The sequence below is a fragment of the Seriola dumerili genome, unplaced genomic scaffold, assembly GCF_002260705.1.
Source record: "Seriola dumerili isolate Sdu_G_001 unplaced genomic scaffold, Sdu_1.0 BDQW01000242.1, whole genome shotgun sequence".
Lineage (NCBI taxonomy): Eukaryota > Metazoa > Chordata > Actinopteri > Carangiformes > Carangidae > Seriola > Seriola dumerili.
Window position 1 is genome coordinate 3,279,459 of NW_019174497.1, and position 12,391 is coordinate 3,291,849.

At 41.2% G+C, this 12,391-nt stretch overlaps 1 protein-coding gene across 1 annotated transcript in view; it reads left to right on the forward strand.

Moving 5' to 3' along the window:
- The window catches only part of tmem117 (transmembrane protein 117), a 44,448-nt gene extending 33,160 nt beyond the window's left edge, over positions 1–11,288 (forward strand). Inside the window, exons 5-8 of the mRNA XM_022756098.1 lie at positions 3,101–3,198; positions 5,155–5,314; positions 8,486–8,615; positions 9,691–11,288. Coding sequence (XP_022611819.1) covers positions 3,101–3,198; positions 5,155–5,314; positions 8,486–8,615; positions 9,691–10,352 — 1,050 coding nt within the window. The 3' untranslated portion in view covers positions 10,353–11,288. The remainder of the gene's footprint in view (positions 1–3,100; positions 3,199–5,154; positions 5,315–8,485; positions 8,616–9,690) is intronic.
- Positions 11,289–12,391: the final 1,103 nt, after the last annotated feature.

The following is a 12,391-nucleotide window of genomic DNA, read 5'->3' on the forward strand; positions in this document are numbered from 1 at the left end:
TTAGAGAAGTTTGCATTTATGAAGGGAGAGATTTCATTTTATATCACAGAAGTCAGACATTTGAATTTTAGTCCTGCATTATTAAAAACACGTTAACATAAAATAATACTTTTAGCCGTGCTGGCAGCACAGTGTGATAACTTGCAGATATTTCTGTTCCAAGGATAAAAGTGAGTGTTTTTTTTTTTTTCAAAGTTAACACAAAATATCTCAAGTGGCTGCAGTTAATGCCCATCAAGATGCCACGTTACAAATTTATATATAATATACTAATTATACCAACATATACCAACATACTAAATGGATTTTTTTGTTAAATGTTGTCTTAACGCAACATGCAGTGTGTGTTAAATGTGCATGTGTAAGACTGATGACTCTTTTACTGCAAACCAAATTGACCTACAGGTACAAATAAAGTTACCTACCTACAGCTGTGCAAGAACTTCGAACTGTGAAAATAAACTAGAGTCTAAAATTAGCAAAACCTCGATTCAAATCGACAAATATCTGATTAAAGAATGTGCACAAGTTCAGTAGTGTTACCAGAAAAATATGTTGCTAAGTTTCAGTAGGTGACAGTTTTCAATACTGGTGAGGGTTTGATACCTAGCCCTAGCTTAAAGTTAACATGTTAACCTGTCAAACGCTTGCATGCTAACATGCTAAATGTTTAATGCTTAACATCAGCGTGTTAACATTCAGTGACAATTAGTTGTAGTAGTTAGAAGGTAGCTGTAGGTATGGTAAATGCCATGAAACTAATGTTACATTAGCAGCCTTAGCGGTAGACATGTCATATTGTATTTACCATAATTACCAGTGTGGAAATAACATTCACATAAACATCCAAATCATAGTTAGAAATTTTTGTAAGGGCTCTTATTTGAGGGTTGGTGTTTAATAATATTGGAAGTGACTTACATTAGTTCTGTCCATGCACAGAATTTAACCCTCACATGGCTAACTGCAGCCATCTTGAGTTGTGCGATGAGATGGCGCTTACATAGCATAAACATGGAATTCTTTCCAATCACTACTATTCATCCCATGTGATGTGAACGTGGCATTAGGCTGATGAAAGTAAAGCTTGTCTGACAATGCAGAGCCAAGCTTCTAAACTGTGGATATCCCTTTACGCACCCTTTTGAATTAGCTGGTCAGCAATAGCAGCTTTCTGGCCTAACCTGAAATTCTTTACCCACTGGTGGTAAAGAAAGTATAGCATCTATACAGCCACAGTTTTCTTTCTCGATTGTAATAAGCCTCGCAGTGCTGCAAGATGTGGACGTGTTACTCTAATATACTTATTAATACACTATATTCAAATCATATTTATGACCATATAAAATCAAGGTGAACGCGGTTGAAGCCATTCTTCACTCACTCATCTAATTTCTAGGTCAGGTGTATCCCCTCAGCCATTACAAGGCACACAGTTAGAGCCCTCTACACAAATCCAATTCAATCTGCTACCAAATCCTTAGAGTAACATGCGCCTGTGATCTAAGGAGGGTCAGAGGAAACAATGGATGCACAGGGAGGGACAGAGTATATTGGAGGAGAAACCTACCTCTGTTCATTTGTCAACATAAAGCGAGGAGGAGAGCTCCAGCGGGAGTGGACTACCTGTGGTGGGAGGAGTGGGGCACTGACACCGGCATGCACACAGCTGAGACAACTTGACAAGCTCCCTCACCAGTCACATTAGTATTCTACAGTACATACTGCAGAGAAAGAGAGAGGGTGGAAGGAGAGACAGGAGGAGTAAGAAACAGAGGTGAAGGCGAAAAGGAAATGGGCAAGTCTGTTTGGGGGGGGTTGCAAGTGAGAAGGTGAATCAGGGAGACAGAAATGTGTGTGTGTGTGTGTGTGTGTGTGTGTGTGTGTGTGTGTGTGTGTGTGTGTGTTTGGCCCTGAGTTTTTCTGTTGGGTTTTTTCTTATGAGAGAAAGTTAGACCATGGCAAAGTGCTGATTCCAGGAATTACTCGCTAGGTTTTTTTTTTTTACATTCGATTAATTCAACAAGGCACTTTGAAGATGACCTCTATGTCTCCTATGCATAGCAGATTTCCATTGTGTCTTCACCAGATGAGTGGACAGGAAGCGTCTGTTTTTGCAGTGCTGTAGCACCAGAAACATCCCATAGATTGCCTGATTCACATTCTTTTTCCAACATGAGCGAGCTACAGTCTCTGCAGTGAGGCGCTTTATTGACAAATTGACCTTGCCTCTGCAGTCGCTCCACACAAAGAATATAGAGGGAATTTTTATATTTGGGCAAAAGAAAAAAAAAAGCTCTTTGATACATCTCTGAATCCATAGAAGAAAATCTACTTGTGAATTCTCTTAATGACATTAAAGTTGACAGTGTAAAAACATTATCGCTAACTGAGAAAAGAAGTGGAAAGACGGGCACGACCACAACATTAATAATGAAACAAGCAAATAATTATAGATGGTAATCACAGTCTCATTACTATTTAATCACAGAAGAAGTGTTATTCAATGTAGTTATTCAAGGTTTAAATTTAAATAGCCATATAGCTATATTTCTAATGTGTGTTTACAACTCTGCATCATTTAGCATTATTTATTATTTAGCATTTGTAATTAAAAATGCATATAATTAAAATGTATTGGTTTTTATATACTTAACACTGTATCTAAAAACCTGTTAATGATTTGTTGTTTCTTTTTTGGTTCACATGTGATTATATGGCCAAAAGTATGTGGACATGCAAACGCACACCCATATCTGGTTGTTGAAGATCTCATTCCAAAACCTTTGGGCATTATTGTGCTGTTATGACAGCCTCCCTTCTGCTGGGAAATGCTTTCTACAAGGTTTTTGGGACCTGGCTGCAGGGATTTACTCCCATTCAGTCACTAGAGCATTAGTGTGGTCAGGCGCTGATGTTCGGAGATGTGACCTGGCTCACGGTCAGCATGCCAGTTCATCCTAAAGGTGGTGGATAAGGTTTTACTGTGTTACTTTTGAACAGAGCTCAAGTAACTGTTTTTCCTGTTTCCAGTATGAATGCTTAGCTACAATAAACTGTTTTATAGATGAATCTCCTCTACATCCTTTCATTTCTGAAGGTGACAGATATGATGCTCCAGGATCAGCACTACCCAGACTGGGGCAAAGCAGCCAGGAGATTCTGGAAACAAGGCAACAACCGGATTGTTCTCTTCTGGTACATTGTCTCCTTCTCTGACTACATGTGCATGACAAGACTTACTACTTACTAGCTCACTAAATGTGTTATATATTCCTACGAGGCTGTGTGTGCATGCATATGTGTGTGATATGTGTTCTCTCCAGCCCGTTGCAGGGTAACACGCAGTCAATAGCCGTGTTAATCTTCCCTCACTCAGTGTCAGCACCTTTAATTAGAAGAACAGGGTGAAAATCAATGGACACAGCAAGGTCGCGGGGCGAACCGTAGCCCTGCATTTTCCTTTTCGCACTACAAGCTGTGACCCTTAAATAACTGCTAAACAAATGCTGCAAAGCATGTCTGATATGCCCATTATTAGAAAGCCAAGTAGAATTGTTCCCTGTTCAGATGTAATACAGCACCAGTGCACGGTCCCAGCGGTGTTCTTTCACCAGTGGCTCAGTGCTGTCAGTCAAATACGACATGCGAACGCCTATGCCAGTGGTTCATTTTAGGGTCACAGTGAGAAGTAAAAGGACGTGTGAGGAAGAGGATACGGTTGAAACAGTTTGACATCTGTTTGATATGTACACAGAGAGCTCGCGACACAAGACATCTCACACTTCAAAATTGGCTGCAGTGTTTAACATTTCCATTCGCAGAATTGATTCACCTGCGATTAGAATGCAAGCAGACAAACTGTTCTGTGACTTTTTCTGCAGCCCTTCATTTTATTGATGGATGCCCCAACTCGCTCCGTCACGATCAATGCCGGATTTGACGAGCTATCATTTGGAATTCAGAGCTTGAAATATGATTGACAAATGTGTCACTGGATATATCTTGCCAATATGCGTTGAAGGGTTTGTGGCAGTTAATAAAGGACAGCGCCAAAAGTCGGGCTTTGCTACGAAAAAGAATCCTACTGTGGAATAATAAAAAACCCTCAAAATTTTCTCTCCCTAACAGCTGAAGTGGTTTAAGAGCTGGCACGCACTATCTGCAATGCAGCCGGCCGCTGTGTGGTGTGAGAATGCACACACCACCACAGTAATCACTGTGTGACATTGAGACAAAACACACAGCAGAGAATAACACTAGCCTTCACCAGCGTGCCTGTAGTGAGAAGGCTGAGAAACGTTCTAGTAAACAGTGAATGCAGAATTACTGCAATGTGACATGAACAAAAATCACACAGGGTGAAAGAATGCAGGGGGGAAAAAAAAACCCCACAACAATCAAAATGAAATTTGAATGAAATATTGAAGCTTGTGTTAAATATGTAAATCAATATGTATGCAGTAGCGCTTTTGAATTGCATTGTCTCTGCATCCACGAACAGACAAACACGCAGACACAGTTTTCCTCTGTACACATTCGTCATCCTGGAAGCTTTATCTGCTGCTATTTTTCAAATCCAGGTAAAATTGTTGTTCAATACTTTGTAGAGTCTATGAAAAGAGAAAGTGAATAGTGCTTGATTTATCTCCTCGTGTAATTGACATTGGGGGGTTGTTTGTCTTCCGAGATATACAATACCAACTGTGCGCCTCATCTAGATTGGAAGTTTTGAAATTATAAATGTGTTTTTCTCAAGGTCTTGACCTTTTTAATGCACATCGTTCATAGATTTATCTCCTCTCCTTCCTTTTCTTTCATTCCTTTTCCTTCCTATCCTCTCCTTTTTTCTTCTCTCCTTCCCTTCCTTTCTCTCTCCTCTCCTTGCCTCTCTTCTCTTCGCCATTCCTTTTTTCTTTCCTACTGTCCTTCATCTGTCTTTTGTTTTTCTTCCCTTTTTCTCTCCGCTCCTCTTTTTCATCCCTTCCTTTTTGTTGTCCCCTCACCTTGTCTCTCCCCTTTCCTTCTTTAATTCCTCTCCTTTTTTTTCTTCATCCTGTCCTCTACTCTGTTTCATTTTCCTTTCCTTCCTCTCATGTCGTTCTTTTCCCTCTCCTCTCCTCTCCTCTCCTCTCCTCTCCTCTCCTCTCACAGGACAGTGCTCATCTCTCTGACGTCAGTGGTGGTTCTGGTCATCAGTACCGACTGGATCAGCTGGGACAACCTGAACCGTGGCTTCCTGCCCAGCGATGAGGTCTCCAGAGCTTTCCTGGCCTCCTTCATCTTGGTCTTCGACCTTCTCATTGTCATGCAGGTATACCGCTCCCCTGTGGCCAATTAAAAAAAAACAAAAAAAAAACACGGAGCTGGGACGTCTCTTGGCTTAGTCTCCTACCCATCTTGCCAGTTCCTCCTCCTTCTCCCCTCCCCCCACATTCACCAATGGGGCACTGCGGCACAGAGCAGCGAGAGGGATGTTTGATCAGTCTCAGCTGGCATGGACACAAACGCACGCACATATTCACTAGCACATATAGAGATATACAAACTGTTGTTTACTCCTTTACATCTCCTCACTTTCAGTCCCTCCATCCCTCTTTCCCAGACCTCAGCCATGAACTCACCCTTTCCTCCCGCACTCCCTTGTGAGCCAAGTTTATTTTCTTTAATGATGAGTCACAAGATTGGAGTTTTTCTCAGTCCCCCACCCCCCCACCCCTCCTTCTCTTTTTTCCCACCCAATGTTCTCACTCCCACAGGAGATTGTACATCAATAAAGCCTGTGTCAGTGGCTCATGAATATGTAAATGTGTTTGTCTGGGCAAAAAAACACAGAACTGTGTATTGAGGAGAAAAAGGGTGGGAAAAAGCGATTTTTTTTAATTTTTTTTTCATGCCCGCTAGCCAGGAGCCAGAACCGCAGGCCAATCATGTATGTGGTTTGACTGCAAGCCTAATTCAACACGGCTCAGCTCCTCCAACTGCTTAATGAACATATTTCACTTGGCCTTGTTGGTGGGTATTAGTGGACTCGTTGCAAGACTAATATTTGGTATCCCCCAAATATAAGTTTCTACTCTGTTGATTATGCTAATTACTCAGAGCCTGCAATTGCATGGGAGAACATCTTCTAGTGTTACAAATACACCACTCCACAGAAACCTGGCAAGAACACCATTGTAATTCCTATGGTAATATGTACTATAGAACAACTGTATCACTAAAAGTGATTCCTCGACTCACTTATTGAAACGATTCATTACTTTAAGGAGGGCTCCTTGCTGCTCTTGGCAGTAATTACTTCACACTGTGGTGTTTCTCTCATTCATTTACCCAATTATTGTGATTATGCAGATATATAGAAAAGGCTCAGCCCCACAGTATACAAGCTTTTACCCACCAGAGATGATGGTGTCTTGCTGAGGCCAGCTTTTCCAGCTTCCCGACCGTATCACCTCCTGTTTCCAGCCACAGACATGATGTAACATGAAGTGCCTATTTTGACATCTCCGTTTGACTCCCCCGAGCCACTCTGGACACGCGACTCCCTCTCTCCCTTTAACTCGGCGGTATATATCATTCCCCACTCGCATAGATTTGTTTATGACGGGCCCTTCTCATTTTCTGCGCAGTGTACAGCAAGCACATTTACTACAGTTATTTATGAGTCAAGTTGGCTCACACCCGTGAAAAGGGCCCATCCACTGGCGGGGCGGCCGTCACTGCGTTCCACCAGTCAATAAAAATTCCACCACCACCGCCCTCCCAACAGCTTCATTCACCTCCATCTTGGAGCACAGGGTGCCATAGTTAATCTCTTACCTCCTTGAGAAAAGATGGATGTTGTTGTTCTCAAACTAATTAATGCCCCAGTTAATGACCTGTCTGGATTTGCCTCCAAGCTGGGTCTTACTTTCTTTCTTTTTTTTTTTAATACTTATGTGTATAGTTGTACTATTTCTGTCCTCTGTGTATATGTATATCCATATTCACATATGTAGATAATTCGCTGATACACTCTGCCAGTTTACTCTTCCTATATACATTACAGAGACTCATTATTTTGTGGGAGGGAGGCCTGGCTTAAATGCCATGCCTGTTAGTGCTATAGCAACACATACTGCAGCTATGGAAGAGGAGAGGAAGACTTAATTAATATCCAGGGGGCCATCACCAAGCTGTTATGCTCTTCATAGATATTGGCATGGGAGACTGAATCACATGAGGATATAGTGAAAGCAGACATGGGGTAATCTCATGCAGCAAGACACTTTGTGCAAATAACAGGGACAGGAAAGGGGGAATGTAATCTGAAAAAACTGGAATTATGCGTCTTGGTTTTTTTTTTCACTAATAGAGATGACAAAAACTAATTTGTGAGCTTATTAAATCGGCCCAGTAGAAAGAAAGAATTTAAAATTTATTTCAATTTTCCTCTCCCCATCAGTCTGTGTGTGATTTTCATCCGTGTTCACCATTTATTTACAGGCTTTCATACTGCAAAGTAAACAGTTACAGTTACATAAGTTAAAGGACATAAAAATATAAGTAGTAGCTAAGAAAAAAGTAAACTATATTTTTTACTGTAAAACAAAGCAACTACGGCATTTATGTACAATAATAGACTTTTTTAATGAAGGAACCATTTCCAGTACCAGATATCGCAAAGTTACCCCGTAATATATTTACATTAATTATAGATTTTTGGGGAAAAAATGTATGAATTGTAATTGAAAATACATGAATTGTTACCTTAAATTGGAGGCTGTAGTTTTAAAGCTTACAGAACATTTTTGATTTCCTGTATCCTGAAAACAACCAGGTCATGTACAGTATTTCCAAACTTTGGAGATTTCTTTCGGATAAACTGAATGATTAACCGTCCCTCTCAAACTTCAACAAGTAACAAAAAAAAATACATTTTCACAAAGCTGTAAGAATGAAAAGTTGACATTTTGAAGATACATGGTTTTCACAGGACAGAGATGTTTTGAGAAAGTCTCTAAATTTTCTTGCCACGTGTCCACTACCTCACTGATAATAGTGCATGCTTTAGCTGACAGCCACTGGCCACCAAATATAACCACATAATAGCAAAAAAAAAAAAAGCTAAGTGACACCACAGGGCTTCACAGCTTCTAAATGTCAGTTTGGGGTGCCTGTTGATGTGTTTTGACGTGTTGAAATCCCAGTGCACATTGGTACACTCCACAAGCCTGTAAACACAAAGTGTAGCGTGGAGTCCTCAGCGGCCAGCACCATGTTTGACCTCCAGTCAGTGTATGAAGAGACTCCACAGAGACCTAATAACAGCTAATACGAGAGAGTTCAGTGAAGTGTTGGACATCCAATAAAGCACGACGCATGGCTGACATTGCTCATGTCGGTGCGTTTATTTAAATGTGTTCATTTTTCTTCAGCTCAGGCTACAATATTACAGTCGCAAGCTAAATGTGTTTTTTTTTTTTGTTTGTTTGTTTTCCAGGACTGGGAGTTCCCTCACTTCATGGGTGACCTGGATATGAATCTACCAGGAATGTCAACAACACACGTGAAGGTCAAGCTTCCTGTCTGCAAGCGTGTCTTTAAAGAGGAGTACCACATTCATATCACAGGTACGGCTGCTGCACACACGGAGCAGGGTCGTCTCATTGTTTCAAGAGGAAGTGCATCGAGCTTTCCCAAACAGTTCTCAACACCTATACTCGTGAGCTGATTAAGTAGCAGAAAGAAATCAAAATTTCCACGCAGGAGACGTAACTCTGGCCTATTTCTGAATTGAAGTGGTGAATACCAAACACACGGTTGCTGCTCTAGTTCTCCAGTTCCCTCTGTTGGGGAACAGTTTGATGGTGATAAACCACAGCAACCATTTATGATACATGTGCAGCTGAAGTGGCACCTTTTTATATACAGTCTATGTGTGGCACACAGGTGCCTCCACCACTGCAACTTTTTTTTTTTTTTTTTTTTTTCTGCCTGCTCCTCACATTCCTCCCTGTTGTGGCGAGACGTGCCTCTCATCATCTTTCACAACTCTGTGTCTTAATGTTCTCGGCGAGCGACTGTATTTCCCATTTAAAACCGTCCTCCCAGGTTCTCCATTTTGTTCCGCCGCGTGCACACGGCGACTCACAGCCATCAAGAGAAGGCAAAACCAATGTTCCTGTGCTAAATGTTAAGCTGTTCAAACGCTCAGTGATTCGGGAAAGGTCGTTAACTGTAATGCATTGCATATCCATTCGGCATTATGGAAATGGCTCCGGCGCGACGTGATTGGTTTAACTAAAAGCTTATTAACAACATATCTCTGGGAGAGGAAGGGAGAGGTGTCACGTATACCCGCGGAGACATCTGCCTGCTATCAGTCAACCTGGGGAGATGGCTGTCTCATGGTAATGTAGTGATCTCGTTAGAAGATACTGTAGAGGAAGTAGCACCTGTAAATGGATCTATCTGTCTCGGTGCGTGAGCTATATGGAAAGAGAGAGGTACTCCTGATAAATGAATCTGACAGCATATCTGTCTGTCTGACTCTGCCCTCTAAATCTTGTTTGGAGTAGGCTCGTATTGTACATCAATCTGCCTGTCTGTTAAATTACCTGTACAGTTCGTGCATGTTTATTCCTTGCTTATCTGTCAGAGATGGCTCAGATTCTAATCTAATAGAAGTCACATGTCTTGTTACAGGTAAGTGGTTCAACTATGGAATCATCTTCCTTGTGCTGATTTTGGACCTTAACATGTGGAAGAACCAGATCTTCTACAAGCCCTACGAGTACGGTCAGTATGTGGGGCCTGGGGAGAAGATCTTCACGGTGGAGGAGCCAGAAACACTCAGGAACTTCAACCACAGCACGCTCACGTACGAGTGGCGCTCCACCAACATCGATCCCAGCACCAACCTGAGCTACGTGGAGAGGGACATGTTCCTCCACAGCCGCTACATCGGAGCCAGCCTCGACGTCAAGTGCCTGGCCTTCATCCCGAGCCTGGCGGCGTTCGTCCTCTTCGGGTTCTTCATCTGGCTGTTCGGGCGATTTCAGGACAGTGAGACCTTCACGGAAAACCAAGACAAAACGTACGAGAGGATAAAGAGGAAGTCGCCGTCGGAGTACAGCAAGGACATGGGTGTGACGCCGGAGGAAACGCACGTGACCGTGAGTGACGGTCTGAAACGATCGGGAACGCCCATGCTGCTCTCCGTGGACGGGCCAAATTTCGGAGCGACGCCCTCCACGAACTCGACTATTTCCATGGAAACCCAAGAGACGCACCCGAGCATTGTGATTGACAGTGCAGCGCAGGAGGAACCTGCAGTCTCTTTTGATGTCCACAAACTCTCTCCGTGACCTTATGAACTTCTGAGACTTTGAACTACATAACTGCGGACTGGTTGAGGTTGAGAGTTCGTCAATATGCCGAATTGTTGCTTTTCTTCGGATGACATCAAGCTGCAACAGAAAGTTGTTTGAAGCAACTTGTCATGAGATTCATGAGAAGGACAAAGTGATACTCACCAAGCTAATGCAATGGCTATTGCAGTTGTATTGATATATTTTTCTAAACCAACCTTTGTAAGAGGCACTGATTCCAATAACAAACATGTTTTACAACAGAATGCAAACACTTAATGGTGCTCGCTCCAATTTTTTGCATTTTCATAACTCAATTTTGTCATGGTAAACTATTTTGGTGCCTACATGAGAGGAGTATTTCTACAGCTGTGACACTGCAGTATCACACCAGTGTCACAGCTACAGTAGTGCCTTGATATTTCTTATGTTGAGATACAGACAGAAACACATTCTGACAGTCTATGCTACTATAGGCAACACAATGGAAGCTGTCTTAGTTATGGTCTGCTATATTAATGTTTTATATATGCTTTCATATCATACTGTACGGACAATTGTTACCTCATTTGATCGTCAGACTTTATCATATTAATTTATGCTTGTGTGACGTCTCTCTTACTCCATTTTTAAATGTGTCACTCTTGTTGAAATGATATGATTATGAACATCAATATATGTTGATGACCTGCTCATATCCCCTCACTTGATATTAGTGGCAGAGATAATAAATGCAATCAGCAGAGATCAAATAGCAAACCAATGAGCCACCTCATGATTACTTATGTGGCTGCCGCACCTCCACTGAATACCAACAGAGTCAAAAAGGTGGTTTTGCCCTTGGCATAAACATGCCATTGAAGTGCAGGGGAGGCTCCTGCTCCAAAGCTCAGGGCTTCTTTATGTCTAGATAAACCTTGAAAGTTTTAGAAGCAGTTTGTGGTATCTTGAGGTGCTGATGTGAAGAAGTGATCACCGCCGACACGTCTTTGCTTGTAATTCAAAAGAAGTTTATTAACAAGAAAGAAACAGTGTCTAAAATGCCGAATCCTGGAGTATCTCTGCCAATGTGAGAACCCTCTTCTACTGTCTCACAAACCCCTCTATTTATCTGTCTCATCCCACCTTTGGGATGAGCCTTTCTTTTAATAGAAGGGCCTTCACTCAATTGTCGACCATATCTGGTCAATAACCTCTGATCTCTAACCTCTTAACCTTCTGGTCCAGAAAAAGGACCCACACATCCTGAGTGTCTCATTTAGTAGGAGACAGAAATCCTGAAGAGTAAGCAAATTTACCCCTAATACACATTCCTTAACCTTAACTTATAATATGTAATTTCAAAGAAACCTTTAATAAAACTTTAATTGACAAAGACTTTAACTTATTAATAAACTTACATAAAGGAAGGATCTATAACAATTTAAACTGTTTAAGAAGGAAGGAATGAAGTGGATAATACACTACAAGTTTTACAGTCATGGTAATTGCATGAAAATTATTCATTTGAAACATTATCCTACTGTAAAGAACAAAAAGAATTATCTGATTTCAAACACTGAAAATGAAACCTGCAGCATTTAACTTTACACTCGCTTTGAAAGTGTTCACTGTCTTTTTACAGATTTTCGTTTGGTGTGCAGTGTCTTTAAAATACAAGTATTTTGGTCCAAAAAAGTGTCCCAGTTGATTTTTTTTTTCTGTAAAGTGCAAGTACCAACTAATTTATTACTACATTACTAACTTTTTTCATGTAAGTTTATCATGTATAAAGGAGTACTTTGCATATATTAGTAACCAAAGATGCCAAATTATTCAGTATTTTCAACAAATTATGCTGCATAAGAAAATAGTCAAATTTAAAAGAGATATATTCATGATGGTCAGAGTGGAATGATATTATGTGCTCTTGCATCACTCAGTATTAAAATACACTGTAATGTATCATAATGTCTTTTGGAAATTATTTCCCTAGAAAGAGGAAACGGCCTCCCCAGCTCCCTGACATCCCAGTCCTGAAAAAACCTCTTGTTAAG